Source organism: Trematosphaeria pertusa (assembly GCF_010094035.1).
Source record: "Trematosphaeria pertusa strain CBS 122368 unplaced genomic scaffold BU26scaffold_12, whole genome shotgun sequence".
In the NCBI taxonomy this organism is placed as follows: Eukaryota; Fungi; Ascomycota; class Dothideomycetes; order Pleosporales; family Trematosphaeriaceae; genus Trematosphaeria; species Trematosphaeria pertusa.
Window position 1 is genome coordinate 773770 of NW_022987223.1, and position 22286 is coordinate 796055.

Below are 22286 nucleotides of genomic sequence, written 5' to 3' on the forward strand. Positions count from 1 at the left end.
CTGCATTTCCGTCACTTTTTCATCCCACGCGTGCGTCGTATGGCTGCAGCGACGAGAAATTCTACCGCGTACATGCAGCCATTGCTCTGAGTCAATGGGTTGATGGCGTAGCGCAGAAGCGTTGGTTGGACGGTTCGAGGTCATGGGAATGGTGAGGCGCGCGTATTCAGCGGACGACGCGGAAGGCGTGGCTTGGCTTAGCCGTTCGCGTGCTGTCGTGAGAAGGGCGCAGCGGGGACGTAGGCCTTAAACTAGGTGAGTCGATCGGAGGTAAGTGCATGTGTTCGTGTATAAAGGTGGCGATGCTGCCGCACGTTTCCGGCATCAAGACGACAACTCATATCACACCAACCTTCTACTCATCTCGAACACGAACTCTATCAACCACCAGATCACATCGCGTCCAAACCACACCCACGCACACTGCGCATATCTCAGAACAACACCACCGCGATACCAGACCGATCACCATGTCGACACAACCGATCACCGCCGCAATGATCCCGAACCCCCGACCAAGTGTTAGCGCTCTTCCCGAGAAGGACACCGCATCGATGAGGTCGACATCAACAGCAACCTCCATGACTTCGCTCCTCAAGTCAATGTGGAGGTCGAGGCGGGCCGCGAGGCCTGCTGAGTCTCCGCAGATGAAGAGTGAGAGGAAGTTGCTACAAGCTGAGGCAAGGATGGCTTGGGCTGCGAGTCGGTAGAGGAAACCAATCTCAGGATGCTCATTTGAATCTCTTCAGCCCCGGCGCTATCAGGCCTCGACGTTTGAGGTGACTCCCTACCCCGAGTTATCGGCCCGCATCGGAATCTGTCGGGACTTGCTATAGTCTTGAGCTGGATAGTAACGAAGAGAGGCGTTCCGCTTCGTGGATTTTGGAAGACTTCTGACAAGGCAACGCAGCGACCTACCTGTCGCAAATACACTTAACGGGACTTCTTGTTTTGGATCCTCCTTCTTTTTATGCCTTTGCACAAAACTTTTCCGCTATTCATTTTCCTGTTCTTCTGTTAATAATTATAGATTCACCATACCCGATCAAATCAAAGTCTTCAATCCCTGCTTCTTTTGTCGGTCCCTTCAGTGTAGTGCTACTCTTGCCTTAACTTCGGTTCTCTTACAACATTCGTGCTCTAGAAACATGCACGTGCGAATACTCCCGGACATAACCGTCACGGGCGTTTGCAACCCTCTCCTGACCGCTTGTTGCTCGTCCCCCACGCGCGGCATTCGTCACCGCTGCCCTTTCACAACACTGGGTAAGTGCTTCAAAGCAACCTATTACGGAATAGGACACTCCGTGCGAAGTCCTCTGATCTGGGAGTCCCGTTTGCAGCTCGGCATTTTCACTCGAAAGTAGAAGATGGCCCGTCACGCGACGGTGCGCACCAGCTCCGAAGTCGTCCATAAATTGCGCGCCAGCAACTGCTCCCTCCTCTCCACCATCAACGCCCTTCCTTGATTATCACTTTTGTTCACGATACTGAAGCCCTTCAGCCCAACGGTTTCCTTGTCTGGGGCCCGGTATCACACATTAAAGACTCCTTTTCACTGTTACTAAACAAACGCGGTTGCGCTAATACTCGCGGTCACTGCGAAATCTTTGTGGCCCGGAGCGAGGACAAAATTCTCCACACAACCGCACCTCTGATCGTAACCACCATCACCACCGCTGCACGTTGAGCCGCGATTTCTGTCACCGCCTGTATACGAGTCAGCTGCTGTTAAGATGGCTTCCGTGGTCGAGGGTGTTGTAGCTGAGGCTGTCTTTGTCGGTGTTGATAAAGACTACGACGCCGGTGACGACGCATGTACTCCACCAGGCTCTCCTCATGATGATCGCGACGCCGGCAGTGCCGCTATTCTTCGACGTCGCGACTCCGTCGGTCAGGACGAGGAATCCCTTCCTGGTTCAGATAGTGAGGGCGCTGCGGGTGCTGAGGACCTTCTCGACGAGGAGGATTTGCCCGATCGCTCTCCGCCCTCTGATGACGGTATGTTGCGAAAGTCTCTCACCCTCATATCCTAAATTTGGATACCTATTAGAAGAGTCTCTGTACCACTTACTGACGCTCTCAGAAAACGAACTCGACCACAAGATCTCCCTCAAGAAGGCCAGTGCCGCTGGAGCTGCCGTCGGCCCGCCCGCCTCTCCCTTGTTCGAGCCGATGGACGAAGATCGCCATCTAGCCGATAGCGACACCGACATGACCACTCTCGAGTCCGACGGCGGTGGTTCAACTCTCATCTCCCCGTAAGTCAATCCTGCATTCCTCAGCCTAAAGTGCCTCAACTAACTTTCCACCCACAGAAACCTGGATGGCCTCAAGCGTGCCCGAACCATCAAAGCCGACATCGAGAACAACATCTCCGTGTTGAAGTCCAAGAACAAGACTAATCTCCTTCGCCGCCGCGTAGAGGATGACCCCGAGAACCAGCTTATCAAGACGCTTCGCCAAGAACACCGTATGGATTGGGGTGCCATAGCCAACTACTTGAACGAGGAGCGCCAGAAGCGCGGTGAACCGGCGTGCTTCACCACACCCGCCGTCTACTCTCGCTTCGTGCGCAACGGTCCCCGCATCGCTGCTGCTCTAGGTATGACCTACCCTGGAGGCCCTAGGGTCATAAAAAAGAATGCTAACAGATGCGGACCTAGGAGAAATCGGCTTCGACCCGAAGGACTACATGCACCTCCGCAACCCGAAGCAATATCTGGCTGCCAACACCAACCTCGGTAGTAGCATCCCGCAGAAGCGTGCCCGCGAGGAGACCGACTGCGAGAAGGGAATCAAGGATAACACGCGGAAGCGCTCCAAGCTGGCCGATGACTGCGCGGAGCTGGAGACGACCGAGAAGACGGAGCTCCTGATGCAGGCTGTGGCGACGGTGGAGCGCAACTTCTGGATATTCGTGGCGGATGAGCTGGAGCGTATGACGACGAAGTTGTATGACCCGCGTGCTATCGAGAGCCGTTATCACGCTATCTGAGGTTGTGGATTAGGGGGCTGCCGCCTTGGGCGTCCCATTGGTTGGCTACGTGTCTGGTGTTCTGGTTAGGGCCTTGAGGTGTTTGGAGTCTTCACCATTGGGCAAGTGTTTCTCATTGGGCCCTGGGCCCTCCCAGGCTGGGAGTTGCATGATTACTTTGTGGGGGCGGTGTTAAGGCGGAGAAGTGTCTCTATGGGTATACAAACTTGTGGATAGCTTGCTAATATCCTTTCCCCTCCCAGACCCTTAGCCGCCTCCCGTGACTTATAGAACTTACCTGAATAGTGAATAGCCAGCTGAAGCTCTAGTAGTCTCCTTGTCGCTCACTCACATGCGCATCCCGGAAACGGGAAACGATGGTTCGAACCGCGAACATGCACCTTCGATCGAAGGACGAAGGACGTGCCATGCTGCATTCCTATTCGCCCACTTCCATGCAATATCGGCCCACCATCCTCTCGGCAAGCCGAGCCATCGGACCCAGCTCCTGCCGGGCAACGGCCCGGAGCGAATCACGATAGCCGAGCCCCCTCCCTCGCTTCGTCCTTCATCCTTCACCGTTCAATGCAAGCCAAACCTTTTACGTACAAACACCCCACAGCAATGATTTGCCACTGCAAGCTTTTGTTCGGACCTTCTATATCTATCAGTCCACATGGTATCCTCGTCTGTGCAACCACAAGCGCATCATCGATACCGATATCAGATGTTGCCGAACAAGGATAATGGCGCTGTGCGCGTCGCGGATGATGAGCCGGAGATATCGCCAACCGAGGAGCAGATGCAAGGGTTTGAGGATAGGCATGGAGATGGGGACGGAGGTGGAGCGGGGCGTGTTGTGCCTTGGAAAAAGCAGGCCGTGAGGGACTTGAAGGTTTCCAGGCATCGCGATACGTAAGTATATTTTTCTTTGCGGCGAAGAAGGCTGGCTAAGTAGCTTCGCAGATATATGGGCGCGCTTGCCTTCAATGTCTGCAGCTTCATCCTCCCTGCCCTCTACACCACTCTGTCTAAGCTATGGGTCGCCAACATCGACTCGTCCATGGTCGTCACTACAGACTCATACACGTACATCGGCGTTGTCGCCGAAGTTCTTAATGAAGGTCTGCCGCGCGCATCGTACCTCATCATCGGCGACAAGGCGGGCCGCACTTTCCGAGAAAGACTCCAGCTCACGCACACACTCATCCTCTTCCAATCGATTCTTGGGCTGATCATGAGCATTGCTTTTGTGGGCGGCGCATCCACGTTCGCTCAAGGTTTCGTGCCCGTGGAAGTCAGAGCCGCGAGCCTGACATACGTCCGCATAGCGGCATTTTCGGCCTTCAGCTCCGCCATCGAATACGCCGTCAACACTGCTACCAGGGCTCTGGACAAGCCCGACGTACCGCTCATCATCAGCTCAACGAAGTTCGCAATCAACATCATCCTCGATCTGATCATCATCTCGAAGTTCCACGTCCGCGGCGTCATGCCGACGGTCAATATGCAAGCCGGCATTCAGCTCGCGTGCAACCTAGCCTCTGCATTCGCAGGTCTCGCATACTTTGTCTACACTACGAGCTTCAGGCGCAAAGCCGAAGCTCGCAGGGAGAATTCCAGCACTGAGACTACGCCGTCGCTTCCTGCTCTTGTCAAGCTGGCCAAACCGGGCTGTGTCTTCCTCCTCGAATCAGCCATCCGCAACGCTCTCTACCTCTGGCTCGTGCACAACATCGTCACCATGGGGAGCGACTACGCCACTGCCTGGGGCATCTTCACCACCATCCGCTGGGGCCTCATCATGGTGCCAGTCCTGGCGCTGGAAGCCACAACCCTGACCTTCGTTGGTCACTCATGGGGCGAGTTCCGCAAGGCGCTTCAGCCTCACGTCACAAGAGCTCAAGCTACTTGGCGTCAACTCTGGAACATAACGCGCTGGGCCTTGTACTCCGTCTGCATCGCGCTTGCGGTCGAAGTCCCCCTCTGCCTGCTCATGTCCTTCCTCGGCGCCCGTCCTTTCGCCCGCTACCTCTCCGGGTCGGATGAAGTAGCGCGCATAGCGGCACATATGTGGCAGACGATCGATTGGTGCTACATCTTCTATGCGGTGTCCACTCAGCTCGCGGCTATCCTGCAGGCAACACGCCCGGATTGGTATCTCTACCAATCGCTGGCGTCCAATCTTCTGTACGTCTTGCCGTGGGCTATTGTGTGTCAGGTTGCGAATCTGAATCCGGGAGATGCGTGGACGTATCATAGTCTGGTGTTTGGCGGGAGCTTGGTCTTCTCGTTCTTCGATGTGCTGGTCGTGGATGCGATTTGGGCGGTGAGGTTGAGGGGAAAGGCGAGGGTGAGGGGCTGGTTGATTGGTAAGTGATGGAGGGAAGGGTGATTGGTAATTGATGAGGGGAGGGTGATTGAGACTCCTCTGGGAGGGTTGAGGTATAGAATAGATGAGGTGTGGATTGGGATGGCTGAAGGGTTTTTAGAGAGCCATACCGATACCGATCGCAAGACTATTTGAGTCCTGACGTATTCCTGTCGTACTTCTCTGCATACGCCGAAGTAATTCCCTGAGGGTGCCTTCGCCTGTCTAATGAATTGCCCCAGTTTGCACCTTCTTCCATATCCCTCCTAGCTTGCACTGTCATGACTGAAACGTCATGATATGCCTCCCATGCCGCTCCGGCTCTCATGCTGTCAGACCGTCATCCCACCTCGCACTCAGCGTTGCAGAAACCACTCTGATAGGTACACCACGCGCATGGCGCTCCACCTTCTTTGAAACGTACTCCTGATTTCCTCCGATTCCAAGTGTACACCAGAGGGTGAAACACTCGGCATTTCCTCCCAAGTGACTTGCAGCGGAGGCAGGGTTTGATTGGATCCATACCATATTTTCCAATCATGAGCCTAGCTCGCGCAATCCTACACTTCGTTACGATATGGATGCTGTTCGCGCGATCCGATCGGTGAAACTCATCTCGAATGTTGATGTCTTGGGCGTCTTGATAATCTCGGAGAAAATTGTGCAGATTAGCTTCCGTTGGTAATGGAGGGTGAACAGACGGGTTGTACTGGGGAAAATAGTGGCTGCTAGAGCGAGGAACATTATTGGTTGGTAGGGGGGCCTTTTGTCCTCGAATACATGCGGATGGACGTCGGGCTATTGGCGCTTCCGCGGGTGCGCTTAGCTCCGGCTCTTTGGTTTCAGATTGCTCATCTTCCGTTAGCTCGTTGTTGGAGTCCAGTATCAAGATCGGTGTTTGTTGCCGAGGAAGGGTGTTGTCTCCGGGCATAGATCCTGAATGAGTTCCAGTGGGGGAAGGTGCGGTCTGCGTCAAATGAATTAGCGTCCTCTATCAGGATACCTAGGTATAGAATTACGTTCGCAGGCATGTAGTATAGAGCACCTACCCGGCTGTAGGGCTTGCCCACGAAATGTGCGAAGATATGGATCTCCCCGTCCTTCAAATTCTCCCAGGTGAAATATTCGCCATCATCCCAAAGGAATGCAATGACAGTCGCCTTGCATCGGGTGCCATTGATCTCCTGACTCTTCAGGTGGAAGTGGGCGTCCCACTTGTCTCGGGGGAATTCGTTATTGAAGAGACTGAAAGCTAGGTCTTCAAGCTTCTGTCGCGCTGGGCGTCAACTTCCGTTTGCTTATTTCACGAGGACAGCTTACCTTATGGCTGCTAGCATAGCTGTGAGGGACTCGACTGCTGATATTAGGGCTCTTGAAGGAGCTGACGAGGACCACAGGCGTCGGCGGCGCCATCTTGATGCGACGTGGTGAGTGTGGAAGAGGTTAGAGATGGAAGTTGCGAGCTTGGAGGAGAATTGCGCTGTCGGTGTAGTTACTGGTCAGTGCGCGCTTCAAACGGAAAGAGCGGTCGGCGCTGACGCCCAACCACGTGACAGTCACTCCTCCAGGGCTGAGTCGTTTCTGCTCATTGTAAATTTGGAAGTAGAGAGCTGAATGTGTCGACTGTAGATGTGATGCCGGATCGACCGGGGATTAAGGAGCGAAGGACTTGAGGACCCAGCATCCACTATCGCCCGCGCAGAGCAAGACAGCGCGGTGTAGCGTATGCTCTATGATCTGAGCAGGCGCCCAGAACTCGAAGCTGGTTGGCCGAGCGACGTCTGTCCGGCTGACAAGTTACCACCAGTTCAGAGGGGCGATGTCATCATTGGTTAGATAGTCAACTCTGCCTTGCTGATAGCTACCATTCTGCAGACTCAGAGCCCAGGTGTCCAGCTGCTCCCAGCTCATCTCTTCGCCAAAGTCCAGTATTTGGCCGCAGAATGGGTCACTGAGAAGGCCTTCGGAGGGCAGTTGCTCGGTCGGAGTCATGTGCCGGGCTTCTGTCCCTGGCTTTAGTGCGGGGGGAGTGTCGAGCGACTCTGGAGGAGTAAGAGCTTGCTTCCGAGCCTGGCGCGCACGCTTGAGTATTCTGAGCAGTGGCTGCCACAGGACGTTCTGCCGGCATCTTGGTTTCGCCTGTATTCCATAAGCATCCGCAGCGGTTTCCTGGCCTGACAAGATGTTGGGATACTCGGTATTGTGGGGTCTGGAATACTTTAGCGGGCTATCCGGTTCCGGCTCAGGATCCAGGTCGACAAATCTTGAATCTAGGACCTCCCATGCTCGATCCACAGCAGGGCCTCGGGTATGTTTGCAAAGCTGAATTAAGATATAGGCCGCGGCGTGCCATTGCTGGTACTTGCACCGGAAGAACCAGCCGTATGGGCGGTTTCTATCCGGCAACTGATGAGCCACCCTGAGGACCTCGGTGTTGTAATCCAGTAGTTGTTCGTCCAACACCTCTGTGTTATTCGGTCGCGATGCATCATGCAACAGCCCTCGGAGCCTGATCATGATAAGTTGAATGCCGAGGCTGCAGAGGCGATGGAGTTCTAGATGCTCATTGAGGTACTTCAGGTAGACGTCCTCACATCGTCGTAATTGCTTGTTTATCACACTTTCCTGTTCTTCTCGGCTTGCTCCACGCTGCAGTCGCGTGAACTTGAGGTAGGTTCTGGTCCTTTCAATCCTGACTAGGCTGACTGTCATTTCGGTAAACTCATTCCTGGGAGCAATAGCTTCGGTGTCGAGTGGGGGAGTAGGAATCTGGTAGACGTCCAAGTGTGCAGGATTGACTTGGCTAGAGCCTTCGGAGGGCGACTGGGATAGTGTTGTGGAGACATTTCCCGATAGTTGCGTCGATGTGCGGGTGCAGGTGAGGTCCGAGTCGTTGATATGAAATGGGAGCCTGGTATCCGCGGCCAAAGGCACGTGAGGCTCAAGACCACAGTTCTCCGAGACCCGGACGTCTATCAAACAGAGAGTCCACCACACACGCCGACGCACTTCGGTCTCAATAGCTCCCAGAGATGAGGCACCGTCTGTGTGGATGCCCATAGCCTGGGCAACGCTGATAGCGATACCACAAATAATCCAGGTCGAACGGATATTCTCCGAAGCGAAAGTCTGTTGACGTCAGCCTGGAGGCCTTCAGTGGAGATGAGGAGTCAAAAAGCGTCAACGCATAATCCGATTGAGGTACCTCAGTAGGAAATCGAAGTGGATGAACTTTGAGGAACATACAAGGTAAAGTGTGAGGCTTTGGAGAAGGACGAGTTCTTGGGTCGTCATCCATCCAGCTTGTGCAAGTGCCTGTTCCAGGGCGTATCGATACTTGCGAATGAGCGATATTCTTTCCTTTCCGTGTAAGACCTCGCATTCCTCTGCCGACATAGACGAAACGACGGCCAACCAGAGCGCGAAGAGGAATGCCTCGGTGGAGCAATCGATATCATCTGGATTTCTAGAAGCGTGCGCAATTAGAGCTTCTACGTCTGGTTTATACAGTATCTTGACTAGGATGTCTACATGGCCGGCGTAGTACTCCCACAAAGCGTTCATGACGGCAGGGCTTGGGTGATAACTTCTGAGATTTTGAGTGACACTTGAAGGAGTCAGAAGAGAGCTCACGGCAGGGTTTCCTTTCGTCTCCGTCGATGTTAGACCTCCTGAACTATCTTCGTCTCCAGCAAGTACTGTTGCTATATCTTCGACCTGATGAACGTCAGCTCCACAAAAGGCTCTGAAGGCATTCGGGTTGCTGCGCCCTTACTTGGCGGGCTCTGTCGTTGCTGATATATTGCGACTTCCCATTGGGCCCAATGTATAATTTACCCCAGCTAATGGAGTGCGAAGTAGCTTCAAACGAACCGTCGCGCAGCTCCCTGGGGATAAGTGCGTCTTGGTCTTCGTCGTCGCTTCGGTCATCCTGGAGTCCTTCAACGGCTTCTCCATGGGCCGAATCACTGCCTAGGCTATCGGCTCTCTCCTGATTAGGAGGCGAGTGAGAAGCAGGTAGTAGGGGTCTTTGCACTCGCGACTCTTGATGGGGGTTCTTCTGGCTGGATAGGTATTAGTCAGCTTGAAGACCCTCAGTAGGCCAAACACCTACGATTTTCGAGGACGCCGAGCCGAGTAGACACATTGCGCGCCATGGCCGGCGCAATTGGCGCAACCGGTGAGAATCTTATCGCACTTGACTCTCCGAGCGCGGCACCGGAGGCACGCATATTGATGAAGCGCCAACTTGGGCATCCCAGGAACCTGTCTCGACATCGCAGTGGATTCGAAAGGTAAATCTAGTATGATTTACGACCGGCCCAGGGCTCGCGGTTAGCCGCAGGCAGGGAGAATCATTCGGGCTCTGCGTTGTCCTCTGGAAAAGGTCGGGTTGAGAGCGGTCGGACCAATTCCGGAAAAGCTGCAGTAAAAGGTACCGTTGTGGCTCTCCGTCCCCCACGGACGGATCAAGGATTGGAGGCAATTGTGGATACGGTGGTGGTTGGAAGAAGGGGGCGAATGAGTGCTTCGAGGTGAGGATGCGGCACAGTGCCGATTACGCTAGGCCGCAAGGCAGTTAGCGGCGGCCTCTCCTCGCTCTTTTCGCACTTTCCTGTCCAATCAAGAGACACCTTTTTCGTTCATCCGGAGCGCAACCTCGTGACTCTTCTCGGCATCCAGGACATTGAGGGCAGCGAGGGTTTTCTAAGCCCATAAGCAGACTCGGTGCTTCGCCCTGAACTATCCAATGAGAACCTACTTCGTAGTTGCGATTCCGACATAAATATGGCCCTCGTTCAATATCGAAAAGTCGCATACGAAAGCTTTGAGGGATCACCAAGCACCCATCATGAGCGGAAAGACCAGCGAAGACTACTCGATTCAGACAGGAGCAGCTCCGATTCCCTCTGAAAAGAGTGATCCCGATGCTAAACCAGCCGGCGACGACAGTATCATCGACTTCGAGGGCCCGGACGACCCGCTCAATGCGCTCAACTGGCCGTTCAGGAAGAAGATCGTGGTGACGGTGTTGTACAGCTTCTGCACCATGGGCACCACATGGGCGAGTACGATGTGAGCACTTCTTGCTCTTGGTCGTTATAGCTTTCGTTAACGCCTTGCAGCTACAACTCCGGCCTCCCGCAAGTTGAGCGGCATTTTGGAGTTGGCAGAGAGGTAGCTCTTTTGGGCATGAGTTTCTTCCTCTTAGGGTAGACTTTGCCCTCTTTCCTCCCTACATAAACGGCTGATACGATACAGTAACGCCTTTGGTCCACTCCTCTGGGCGCCAATGTCCGAAGCCTACGGTCGCAAACCCTCGATTTTGTATCCCCTCTTTGGCCTGATGGTCTTCTCATTCGCATCCGCTACAGCCAAAGATATTCAGACGTTGCTCATTACCCGGTTCTTCGCTGGGGTATTCGGAGGAGCGTCACTCAGCAATGTCGGCGGCGTGTTGGCGGATATGTGGCCTGCAACGCAGCGAGGCGCGGCACTCCTTATTTGGGGAATCTCCGTCATAGTCGGGCCATTAATCGCACCCATAGTTGGTGGTGCCCTTGTCATCAACATGCCTACTGTGGGCTGGAGGTGGACCGAATATGTACGTTCTGCTGGGAGGAGGGCTATGGTCTCTTCACTGACGTTCCGTACATAGATTACCGGCATCATTCTCGCGGTAATTCTCGTGGCTGGTTTCATATGGGCTGACGAAAGCTACCCTCCAGTGTTGCTCGCGCGCAAGGCCAATCGCGTCCGTATGGAAACCAAAAATTGGGCGATCCACTCGAGGAGCCAGGAGACGGAAACGTCCTTTAAAGCAATGGCAAGCAAGTATCTCATCGTGCCAATTGAGATGCTCTTTGACCCTATCTGCTTCTTCATCAACCTATACTCAGCCTTCTGCTATGCCATTATCTACCTGTAAGTCGCATCGCTTCACATGGAGATGCACCGACTCATGTAAGTATAGAGCCATTATCGCCTTCCCCATCGAGTTTATTGAGGTTCGCCACTGGAATGCGGTTGTTGGCTCCACGCCCTTCATGGCGATCGTGGTGGGCGTCGGTTTCGGAGCAGGTGTGATTATATGGGGCCAGCTCTACTACCGCAAATGCCTCATTGCCAACGACAACAAGCTCGTCCCCGAGGCCCGCCTGATGCCTATGATGATCGGTTCCACCTTCTTCGCTGCTGGGCTCTTCATCATGGGTTGGACGGCGAAGCTCAGTATCCACTGGATAGCGTACGTATCGGTGCCGCCTGCTCGCTAGACGATTCTGCTGACTTTCACACAGGTTCTCTATTGGCGCCGCCTGCCTTGGACTTGGATTCTTCTCGATACTTCAGAGCGCTCTTGGTTACCTCGTCGACACCTACCTTATGCTCGCGGCTAGTGCGCTCGCCGCAAACATGTTCATGCGCAGCATTCTTGCTGCAGCTTTTCCATTGTTTGGTCATGCCCGTAAGTGTCATTCCTACATACCATCGTCTAGGACACAGATGTTAACTCGCTCTTGCAGTATTCGACAGACTTGGACTGGACTGGGGCCTAAGCCTGATCGGCTTCTTTGCAGTCGCTATGATTCCGATCCCTTTCCTCTTCTTCGTCTTCGGCAAACGCATCCGAGCCCTCGGTAAGCGATCAAAGATGTCGTTTATTCCTTGAAGCTACCAGGCTGGGCTCTATCCGCCATGCGCCGCAACTGCAAGCTCTTGTGACCACAGCATGAGGACGGTGTGGAGAGACCTGAAGCATTCTGCACTGGGAGCGTTTCGGGTCCCCGGAAAAGGCGAATTTAGCGCGCCGCTGAGCAGAGGATCTTGCGAGATTATTTTGATGCAGGAAGGATGTCTAGAGGCTGGCAAATATGTCAATTTTAATGCACTAGAGCTCGAGCCGACCTATTGGCAATTACACGGCTCTCATTGGTTGGGTGCGGCGTAGAAGCATCATCCACACCCGCAACATCGAAGCTCGACACTCCACTTTCTGCCTATATACACTAGACCTATTTAGGAGGAGAATACCCTATCTATGCCGCTTAGTAACAGTTGCTGAATGGGGCCAAATCTGGACAGTATGAGGATCCTAGCAGGAGACACTGTGCCACACGAGCCGCACGAGCCGCTCAACCTGCAACTTCGCCGCAATGCCATGCCTGCCAGGCTTCTACGAAACGACCAAGTACAGCGCTTGGCGTACGATTAAACCCGTTCAGCTCTCTTTTCTCTCACTCACCCTGCTTTTCCCTCTTCACGGCTAGATTCCAGGTGTCAGCAACCTCGGTGCCAGACATCTAGCACTCTAGATTAGACCTGAGCCTCGAAAATGAAGCCCCCAACCCTCAGCACTCTCTTCGCCCTAGCCTCGTCAGCCTACGCGGCGGCTGTGCCGTCCCATCTCCAGGACGTGCTCGCTGACCCAGCTATCCTGAAAGTCAGGGTTCCCGGCCACAACCGCGCATACTACACCCAAGTCGAGGCAAAGGACCAACTCTTCGAAGTCCGCGAACTAGTAATATACCCAGATCCCCCTGCACCGTACATCTCTCCCCTCTTTTGTCGTCGCCCTGTATTCATTTGCCTCTCCTCCCTTCCCCACGGACCATATCGCGCCAACCCCATACCTCTCACTAACCTTCCCCCACTAACCTTCCCTCCACAGAAACTCGCACATCTTCGTCTACCTCGACGGCTGGATCTCCTCACGCCATCTCGCAGGCCTCGAAAACGCCACTATCAGCATCTCAGGCGCATGCCTTACACCCTACGATGGAGGAGAGGGCAAACTCAGAGTTGAAACGGCTCATGGTGAGACACGGAAACGAATACGGCGGTCCATTGACCTGGGATTACAACGAACTGCTCTGGGATATGTTTTACTGGTATTGGCCGGAGCATGTAACGGCGAAGTGGGATTGCTCGGTGGAAGTGACGGCTAGATTGCCGGATGAGAGGGTGCTGTTTAGTTATGCGCAGGATTTTACGGTGAGGTGGCCGCCTTGTCATGGGGGAGCGAGGGGAGGGTGACGTGATTTTGGGGAGTGCGGATGGGAGGAGGAGGTTGCGTAGATTGCGTCATGCATATAGGTCTTGTCACGGGTATGGATACTATCTGGACGGGTATTAGATAGCGCTTTTTGATTCTTGAAAGGTAGGATTATGTTTGCTGTAGGTCTTTTCTTTCTCGTTTTACGCCGCGAGGAATAGGTAGTTGAAAAGAAAAGCCCACTCGCTGCCCACTACTCTCTGACGCCTACCCCCACGCATCCTCATCGAACAATGGGCTCTCCGAACCACGCAGCCCAGGATCCGTAACTCTCTGCTCCGCATCGCTCCCCTCTGGCTCGAACAATGGGCTCTCGCTCTGTCGCGGCCGCTGCTTGATTCCAGTTATTTAGCAGTACAGGACAGCAGCGGATGCTAGTACTCACCGAATGCTCACTCGCTTGAAGATTGGAACCAGAGGGTGGTGGGGCAATCTGGATAGTGCGAGCTGATGAAGAGTTAGGTGCTGGTGGATTTGGCGTGATTCCATATGACGACGAGTAGTGGGTGCTGTAAGGTGACTGCGCTGGACGTTTGCTAGTGGTGTCATTTTTCAATGGGAGTGGCTGCTGCAGCGCAGGCTGGTCAGTTGTAATGCCACAGGAAGGTGAAATAAAAACTTACAAGTCTTTGGGTGAGAGTACTGGCACGAGCTGGACGCGATCCTGACTTTGATGGCATGCTGGCACCATTAGCTGGAGGATGGCGAAGGCGTTCGAGATCTGCGGGGTGGCACATGATAGCAGTGCCCACTGCTCCGCCAGTCTACCACGTATTAGTACCATCCTATCATCAAGCAGTAAAAGCCGACGCACCTGTGCAGTTGCCGTCGGCGTCTGGTCGACGTCCGAATCCGACGATAGTTCTTCTTCACTCTCCTCCTCTTCCTCCACCTCTTCACCCGTTTTCTTCAGCGGAAACCCATAATCGTCCACACCGTCCCTCCTCACGAAGTGCACATAAACGACCACCAGCTTTCCAACGACGTACTCGCCGCGTTCCCATCGCGGCTTGTCGACCCGCTTGCCGCAGCCCTCCCGCGACAGATGTAGATGCGCATCGAAGACGCGTCGGTGCTTGAACAGAGGAACGTAAGCGCGCTCGATGATATCGTCGTAGCCGCCTAGGCGCGATGTAGGGAGTGCGAAGCCGATTTTGTCGGTGTCGAAGTCGCGGACTTGGATCATAGTATCGGGGGCCATGGCAAGAGTTGGTGGTTGGTTTGGACGGTGTGAAGTGCTTCGGGTGCTGGTGAGCTGGAAGGATGGCGCAAGGGAAAGGAGGGCGTGGGTACCTCGAAGCTGTGGGAGAAGAGAGGCGTGGGCAAGTAGATATATTGTTGATTTGTGGGCAGGTGACGTAGTGACCGGCGCGCGTGGATATATTCACGGGAGGAAAAGTTCTGCACGTGGAAGCCGCAGGTGAAAGCACCGGGGATGGAAGAGACATGTGACTGATGGGCAACTAAGTTGGGTTAGTAAGAGTACCTTCACTCTGCTCTATGGCGTGAAGTATCCCAGAATTTTCACGTAATCTTGTAGAGCCCATGAGCCAAACGACGACTTTTCGCTGGGCTAGTCTCTCCCAGACCTTTCAATTCTTGGTCTCCAATATATTCCCATCACTGACCAAGTCCCGGCCCCTTAGTTTCTACGTACCACAAAGTCTGTCCCCTCGGCTCCGTCTTCTGCACCGTTTTTCTTCGGCTGCGATATGGTAAGTAGGCTGGCTATGATGCGCCGAATTCGCTGACGAGTGTGGTGGGTGGGTCGGAATGCGTCGCTGATACGCTCGTGGACGTCAATATAAGGATAAAAATGGAAAGATTGAAAAGGGCGCCTGACGGCCGAAAGAAGGCAACGGCAATTAAGGGAGAATAGCTCTTTCCCAGGCGCCGCATGCTCGCAACTGAAAGCATCAGTAGTGAGAGAATCACGTTGCATAACGTTGGAACTAGAGCTGGGTGCGGAGATATTTCAAGAACAAGGTGTAAGGCAGAAGACTCTTCATGTACTTACCACTGCCCTACTAGTCAGGCATAGCCATCATGCAATAGCACCGACAATAAATCCCAAAATGCGCAATCAAAGCCCGAGAGCTCATTTCGAGCGGTGCAGCTTGTCTCATGCACTCCGATCATGAGCCCACGACCGGGATCGGCGCAGTTCGCACCTATGACCGCTTAGCCATCTTCCCCTTCATCCTGTCCGTCAAGCTGTGAGCTAAGTCCGGCACACCGCGTCGCCAGCCCCGATGTCCATCTTGCGAGCTTCCGACCGCGATAAATGTCTCTCCGGAGTCCTTCGATGCGCTTTCCTCCTCCTCACTCGGAGCACCTGCACTCGCAGAAGCTCCGCCCGCCGCGGAATTGCTCTTCACGCTCTCTTCCTCCGGAATTGAACTCAGCTTCGTGCGTGCCTCTGGCTTCCCCCTCCCTACAGCATTCACCACCCGTTTCTTGACAGCAGTCTTCAGCCTCAGGGGCAGCGTATCGTCCAAAGATTGCATACCTGCCCACATCTGGTCGACCGAGGGGCCGTCCGACTTGGTGCCAGTGCCTTGTGGGGATGTAGGGGCGGGGGACACACCAGGCTGAAGAGCTTCAGCCTCAGAAATGGGGATGGTTGGTTCGACTTTGCCGTGAGACGTGCCGCTCGTATTTAGTGAATCAGAACGCCGGGCGTTTTGTATGCTAATTGCGTTGCTTCGCCGTCGGAGCTTCGGCACACCGGAAGGGGTATGGAAAGGCTTTGGCAGGGACGCCTGTGGAGCCGAGGAGATCGGCTTAGACGATCCATCCCCCGGCGCTGCTTGGGAGCCTGAGCTCGGGAGAGCGCCAGAAGCAAACGGACCCGACAGCGCTGATAGAACATCATCTTCATCTTCATATGGTTCGAGCCCTGACGAGGTTTCACTCCCATCCGCATCTCCCGGGTACAGCCCCTCTTCGTCCGAGTCGTCCATATTACTCGCATCCGAACCAACATATTCGAAGCAACAACAACAGCAACAGGCGTGGCCCGCTTCGCAAGCTATAATGCGCATAATCCGGCACAGACGTCGGCCGCACTTCCTGAGGCGCTTTGCAAAGCCGCGGGCTTTTCGCACTAAGCAGCACTCGTCCGCGCGCGTTCCAGCTCTCTGGCCCTGCTGAGGCTGTCGCGGCGGTGTCGCACCAGAGCCAGAAAAGTTCTGTCCATGTTGAGCCGTTTCAGTAGGCAGAAGTGGGCTGCTGTCCTGGGGCGCTGGAGAAACACTGCTTTGACTCTCCTGTGGCGAATGAGTCTGCCGAGATCCGCTAGAAGTGACGGAGAGCAAACTATTTCGTGATGAGCCCTCCGTGTCTTGGTCAAGCGCGGCTTTGCGGATGATTTCGCTAAACGAAGGTTGTGATTTCTTGCTACGAGGACCACAGGAGCTCGTTGTAACGAGGGACGAATGACGACTAATGGGCTGACGCGTGAAGACACTGGGGGAAAGAGTTTGGAGATCGAGTCGCTTGGCTGAATCTATAATTGAGGTCCCGTTAGTAGCGGACGGTTATCAAATGGCATGGATGCCGTAGTCAACACTGCTAATGGGGCAACATACCAGGTTCAGAACCGGACTCCTTGGCCTCCAAAACCTTATGATTTGCCTGATCGGTCTCTTTGCCGGCTCTCCACTCAGCTGGGAGAGGTGGACGCTGTGTCGGTGGACGCTTCAAGAAAGCTTCCTGCAGACGCTCTGCTTCATCATGATCCGCGGGCTCTTGCCATTGCAGTAGTGGCACAGGGCCTGACGAGGTGAAACGAAAGTCCTCATCTGCAACCTTCGTGCCTTGACTGCGGACCGCCGCAGTCGGGCGGAAGAGGTGGGCCAACCTGTGCCGGTCCTTATACACTAGCAGCTCCACAACCTTGATCCTGCGATGTTCACAGTAAGGATTGATCCTCCAAGACTCGCATGAAGCAGAATCAGATTCGGACTCGTATTCGTCTTCGACAACGATAGGCTTCGCTGGAGTATTCTTGTCCGGCACGGCTGGTTGCTCTTTCGATACGTCCGGCGTCAGATCAGCAGACTTATGCCCTTGTGTGATTGATTGTAGGACCTGAGAAAGGGGCGACACACATTAGCACATGTATTGAATCAACAACTAGAGATATACGAGGTCTTGGCTTGCTGAAGGCCTGGAGGAGTGGGTTCCTCGGGACAACCTAAGTCAAGGGTGATATGGTCGGCGACATACGTACCTCATCGGCTCTTGCTAGTATGACGGAATCCTGCCTGTCGAGCGTTTGCGCTGTAGCAGCATGCTCCGAAGCATTCGCGGCCAAGACCGCTGGCTTCGCATTTGTGAGGTCCGGTGATGGAGCCGCAGGCCGTGTCCGTTTTCCGCGCGTACTGTCCCTCAAAGCACTAAAATATTCGCCCCACTTGGACCTCGCGGCGGTAACTTTGGCTGGTGTTGGTCGAAGAGAGTTAGTATGCGGCTCGAGTCGCTTGGCAACGACTCTGTGTATTCGCGCCGGTAAGGTAGTAGGGCCTCCACTTGTCGACTTTCGTGATTGGCGCCGCGCGGCTACCATTATTCTCGATGATAGCGTCTCGGATCTTGGTATACGTCTTACTTTAGGCGGATGTGCTTTAGTATGACGTTGAGCTTCCGGCGAATGCGATCGATGCCGTTTGTGCGGCACACTTGCAGCGCTACCCGGGCTCTTCTCTGCTTCAGCCGTGACAGGGTTGACTGCCGCGACAGTGCAGGCATTCCGATTGGATTCGGGAGTCGGTGGTTTATGGGTTGGTGGACTTCCAGCGTCACCTTCCCAGCCTCAGTCAGTGTTTTGCATTAGTTGTAGGGGAAGAGCACATAGCGGCTCGACGTGCCTTGTCCGGGTAGTAGGTTGTTCATCCTGGAGTGTTTTTGTGTCCGTGGTAACGGCCGTATGGTTGTAAGTGTAAATGTGTTTTGTAGCGATAGACGAGAAACGTAACGATAGCAAATAGAGTGGAGTTGATGATATGGCGTTGAGCGAGAGAACGGTAGTGGGTTGTGTAGAAGAGCAGGATAAACATCGAGAGACGACTAGAGAGAGGCGTCGTAAATGGAAGGAGTAATCTGCATGTGCAGGAGCGAAGAAGGCAAGGTCTCGCACTTGTTGGGAAGCCACCGGATGACGCTCCCTTCTGGGGTGTTACATTCCTACAAAGAAGTGAGGAGCCGAGAAACATGAAAGAATAGATGAGCATTTGATGTACTGACCGCTTAGATGCTGTCCAGCACCGCGATAAAATAACGTGGTCATACCCATCTATCTATCAGGCCCGCGCTGTGAGGGCCAAAAGGTCGCAGCCAAGCCGTCGCTATCTAGCAACCGATCCCGTGTCCGCCGTCCTTGCCATAAACGCCAATCAAATCGCACAAGGCGAGAAAGTGATGATGCATCCCCACTGACCTAGTGAAGCCATTACTCATTAGACAAAACAGACCGCGGAAAGTGCATGAAGGGCGCTTATGCGAGGTAACCGAGCTCGTCGCCCTCCAGACGCTCCAGATACTCCTTCTCGAGGAGGATATCGATGCACTTCTTGATGTCAGGAACGCGGGGCATGAAGCGGTTCTTGATTTGCTGAATGGTCTCCGAGACGAGCTGCTGGTGTTTCATCTTCTTGCGAGACTTCATGATACGCACGATGGCCGACTGCAATAGGGTTAGCATCTATTTGTGGCACCAAAGAAGGGTCATGATACATACCTGCATGAGCAGTTTTCGGTCCTCTTCAATAGTCTTGTGCGTATCCTCGGCCTCTTGCTTCTGCTCGCCCTTGATAGAAATGTTAAGGTTCATCTTGATTTTCTTCGCCTTGAAGTTCATGTTGAGCTTATATGAGGTGCCAGACTCCGGCTTAGCACCCTCAGGTTCGGCCGTGAGGATCTTGGCCTTCATGAAGACACCAAGGTATGGGTCCAGGGTCTCCTTGCCAAGTTTCGTAGCCTCGGCAATCTCGTCGTAGGCGACTGTGTCGCTGTCGTTGAACAGTAACAGGATGGCCATCTGATAGGTTGAGACCTGGAAAGTTGGGGAAGCCTTCTGACCCTGGACCTTGCAATAGTTGGCCTTGATCTCGCCCTTGGACAGGTGCCACAGCCATGACAACTTGCGGCCTTGGTGCTTGTTGTTATAGAAGCGTACGAAGCGTTCATACGTCTGCACGATTTGCTGAGGTGGCGTAAACGGCGTGCTAGGTGGGTTCAGCGGCCAGAAACCGGCACCAAGGATGTTGTATGTAGCGTCGATGTTGGTCTTGACATCCTCTGGGTCTAGATTCTTATCTAGAAACTCTTTGTAATTGGCGTTGAGGTCCTTGGAAATCTGGATGTCCTGGAACATGCGTTGGAGCTTGTTCGTGTATTCGAAACCGCAGGCCTCCTTGAGCTTCGAGATCATGGTGGTCTCAGCATCGTCGGACGCAGAGGTAGTCTGCACCAGACGCTTGGCCAGCATCCGCGAGTAGAACTTCTGGAAGACGTCCTTGTCCTCTATGTACTTGAAGACAGTCATGACCTGGGTCAGGAGCTTCTCCATGTTGTCCTCCTCGTTCATCTTCGCGCTAGACTTTTTGAGCAACGTGTCGGTGTACTTAGCGAGAAGCTCAGGCGATTTGTTGGAGCCGGACTTGCAGATCTTGTTGCGGTTAACGAACTCCCTGCATGCGTTGTCCAACGACCGCACAAACTCCGACTCGCCGTTGAATGCTCGGTTCACAAGATCCTGGTACTGGGTGTGGACCTCTAGCAGCGCATCGACGTAGACCTTGGGCTCCACATTGTCGCCCTCCCCGGAGATTTTATCCACTGCAGAGAGACCAGCCTTCCGAACATGCGTCTCGAAGCGGGTGCGGAGTGGGTCCAGACCCTCGGGGATGCGCGCCAGGAGCTTGTACATGCGGCCCAAGTCCTCCTGCTTATCATGGTCCAAGAGGCTCTGAAATTCCTCGCGGAGAGCCAGCGAGTGGTTCGTGATGAGAGCCTGCTCGCAGGTGCGCATGAGCGGTGACATGATGTCGTTGAGCAGGTAGAGCGGCACGCGGTCCTGGGCCACGTTAGCATCTGCGACGGAGACTTTCAAGGAATTAGGGCACGACGTACCTTCTCTTCATCTAGACGAGCCTCTGCCTTCTTCATGTATTCGACGACGCTGTTCTCCGCCAAGAACTGCTTAGATTCGTTGTCGTAGTACTGTGCTGTGGCCGCCAAGAAGGGCTTCTCGAAGTACTGCTTGTAGACATCCAGAGTCGATTTCGAGCTGTCAGCCTCATCAAGACCTAAGGAGACGAACGAGTCGACGACCGACTTGATGTGTGACTGTTCTATAGTCTCACCGTTCCGCTGCTTCTCGACGAGCTTGAGGACTGAGCGCATTACGGACTCTTGTGTGCCGGCGAACATGTCCTAGGGCGCATTAGCAGCTGAAGGCTCTCAGAATGAGTGTCACATACCTCCTTCCACCGCACCAAGTGCAGTGTGTAGATGTCATAGATGTTCTTCTTACCTTCATCCATCTCACGCTTTACCCAATGTCGATTCAGGTATCGGAACAAATGGTTGTTGTACTGCCCGGCCGTCGTGTAGCGGTTCCATTCCTTGATGTAGAAGGTCAGGAGCGCCTCGTCGACGTGCTCCTTGGACCGCGCCTGTACACCCTTGAGATGCGTCCTCAGGTATTCGATCAGGTGCTGATAGAGGTCCTCTCCCAGCAGGTGGGCGCCGCCGCGGTTGTTGTGCGATGTAAATGACGTGCCGGCGACTGCCTTCTGTGCCGTACAGAAGTTGTGGATAGCCGTGTACAGACCCATGTAGGTCTTCATGTCCATGCCGCCGCGGAGGTCGGTCATGATCTTGTCGACGCCGGCTTCGAGGTAGGCCCATCTGAAAAGAAGGCATGGTTAGCACAATGAATCAGAAGCGCTTCAGCACCCTAAAGCAAGCGGGGCGGTACGTTGCTTTGACATGGTACGGGCGCTGGGGAACCCGTAAATGCGCGGGCAGGATATGTCGAGGGGGGATGCCCGAGGATGCCATGTTGCTGCAAGAGAATGTGATATGGTGGGAAATGGCGTGGAGGCTGTAGCCCGACATCGCCGTGCAAGCCACCCAAGACGGGCGGCAGGTGCAGGTGCAGGCGTAGAGGGCAAGCTGCTACTTACGTTGCTTTAACGTCGTCCTTTGCGGGAACGGGGGGCATGGTAGAAGCCATGGTGGGAGAGTGCGTCGCGTGCTCTGGGGCACCTTTCGGGTGCGACTTTGTCCGCTTAAAGAGCTTTATTTTCGTAGCTGGGCCCTGGGCGAGCGAGGGAGCGTCGTTTTAGCGGTTGCGGATTTGGGGATGCTCTACTGCACAGGCGTGGCAGGTGCTGTTGCGTGGAGAGCAGAGGAGGAGCGGGCGCGGCGGGACTTTTCTAGGGCCAGGCGTGTGGAGGCGACGGTTCTAGGCGGGCGCTAGACTCACGCAGCCGGCGCGGTCATGAAGCGTAGAAGAGAAGGAGGGTGGTGAAGGAGCGTAGGCAGGCGGGGGCGAGGTTTTGTGATTCACGGTGAGCGTTCAGGCACCGAGCTTAGAGGCGTCTTGGCGCGGTCCATTCACTTCAGCCTTGTCGCCAAGATGGGATATCCTTCCTTCCAACACCAGTCCTCGCGCCGTGACTTTACAACTACCTATCTATGCGCGCCTTTCTCATCAATCTTTTTCGCTGTTGGGGAATGACTGCGGCAGTTACGGCTCGATAAACGGTGCTCCGGCTGCACTTGCCACGAGTAAACCCCTCACCAGAGGTGGCGAATATCAGAATATTCCAAGGCAAAGAGATAGGGTGAGCAGCATTGTGATCGTACGACGCGAA

General features: G+C 54.3%; 10 protein-coding genes across 10 annotated transcripts; 5 read left to right on the forward strand and 5 right to left on the reverse strand.

Moving 5' to 3' along the window:
- Positions 1-6: 6 nt before the first annotated feature.
- BU26DRAFT_521981 (uncharacterized protein) lies at positions 7-1072 on the forward strand. Its single transcript, XM_033829677.1, has one exon. It carries the CDS (start codon positions 303-305, stop codon positions 708-710), a length of 408 nt encoding a protein of 135 aa, XP_033680562.1. The 5' UTR covers positions 7-302; the 3' UTR covers positions 711-1072.
- A 1142-nt stretch (positions 1073-2214) lies between these two features.
- BU26DRAFT_533045 (uncharacterized protein) lies at positions 2215-2998 on the forward strand (the record flags this gene model as incomplete). Its single annotated transcript, XM_033831133.1, has 3 exons — positions 2215-2261; positions 2319-2605; positions 2667-2998. 3 exons carry the CDS (start codon positions 2215-2217, stop codon positions 2996-2998), a joined length of 666 nt encoding a protein of 221 aa, XP_033680563.1.
- Positions 2999-3704: 706 nt separating this feature from the next.
- BU26DRAFT_432687 (uncharacterized protein) lies at positions 3705-5357 on the forward strand (the record flags this gene model as incomplete). The annotated part of the gene is made up of 2 exons (XM_033823988.1): positions 3705-3892; positions 3944-5357. 2 exons carry the CDS (start codon positions 3705-3707, stop codon positions 5355-5357), a joined length of 1602 nt encoding a protein of 533 aa, XP_033680564.1.
- A 165-nt stretch (positions 5358-5522) lies between these two features.
- BU26DRAFT_71316 (uncharacterized protein) lies at positions 5523-6953 on the reverse strand. The gene is made up of 3 exons (XM_033836256.1): positions 6669-6953; positions 6368-6616; positions 5523-6315 (listed from the first exon to the last, which is right to left on the reverse strand). Exons 1-3 carry the CDS (start codon positions 6759-6761, stop codon positions 5689-5691), a joined length of 969 nt encoding a protein of 322 aa, XP_033680565.1. The 5' UTR covers positions 6762-6953; the 3' UTR covers positions 5523-5688.
- On the reverse strand, positions 6954-9776 carry BU26DRAFT_71293 (uncharacterized protein). The gene is made up of 4 exons (XM_033836255.1): positions 9463-9776; positions 9124-9412; positions 8595-9065; positions 6954-8477 (listed from the first exon to the last, which is right to left on the reverse strand). Exons 1-4 carry the CDS (start codon positions 9624-9626, stop codon positions 7146-7148), a joined length of 2256 nt encoding a protein of 751 aa, XP_033680566.1. The 5' UTR covers positions 9627-9776; the 3' UTR covers positions 6954-7145.
- Positions 9777-10030: 254 nt separating this feature from the next.
- On the forward strand, positions 10031-12293 carry BU26DRAFT_489772 (MFS general substrate transporter). The gene is made up of 7 exons (XM_033826031.1): positions 10031-10424; positions 10475-10561; positions 10611-10953; positions 11008-11273; positions 11323-11595; positions 11648-11814; positions 11873-12293. Exons 1-7 carry the CDS (start codon positions 10201-10203, stop codon positions 12016-12018), a joined length of 1506 nt encoding a protein of 501 aa, XP_033680567.1. The 5' UTR covers positions 10031-10200; the 3' UTR covers positions 12019-12293.
- Positions 12294-12681: 388 nt separating this feature from the next.
- Positions 12682-13590, forward strand: BU26DRAFT_553423 (uncharacterized protein; the record flags this gene model as incomplete). The annotated part of the gene is made up of 2 exons (XM_033832205.1): positions 12682-12893; positions 13018-13590. The coding sequence occupies 2 exons, from the start codon at positions 12682-12684 to the stop codon at positions 13292-13294; spliced, it is 489 nt and encodes a 162-aa protein (XP_033680568.1). The 3' UTR covers positions 13295-13590.
- Positions 13381-14822, reverse strand: BU26DRAFT_71372 (uncharacterized protein). Its single transcript, XM_033836257.1, has 4 exons — positions 14216-14822; positions 14025-14165; positions 13787-13969; positions 13381-13734 (listed from the first exon to the last, which is right to left on the reverse strand). Exons 1-4 carry the CDS (start codon positions 14600-14602, stop codon positions 13609-13611), a joined length of 837 nt encoding a protein of 278 aa, XP_033680569.1. The 5' UTR covers positions 14603-14822; the 3' UTR covers positions 13381-13608.
- Positions 14823-15572: 750 nt separating this feature from the next.
- On the reverse strand, positions 15573-17971 carry BU26DRAFT_568137 (uncharacterized protein; the record flags this gene model as incomplete). The annotated part of the gene is made up of 3 exons (XM_033833744.1): positions 15573-16909; positions 16992-17493; positions 17636-17971. The coding sequence occupies 3 exons, from the start codon at positions 17969-17971 to the stop codon at positions 15573-15575; spliced, it is 2175 nt and encodes a 724-aa protein (XP_033680570.1).
- A 927-nt stretch (positions 17972-18898) lies between these two features.
- BU26DRAFT_433069 (Cullin-domain-containing protein) lies at positions 18899-21643 on the reverse strand (the record flags this gene model as incomplete). The annotated part of the gene is made up of 5 exons (XM_033824011.1): positions 18899-19087; positions 19142-20479; positions 20536-20838; positions 20886-21315; positions 21594-21643. 5 exons carry the CDS (start codon positions 21641-21643, stop codon positions 18899-18901), a joined length of 2310 nt encoding a protein of 769 aa, XP_033680571.1.
- Positions 21644-22286: the final 643 nt, after the last annotated feature.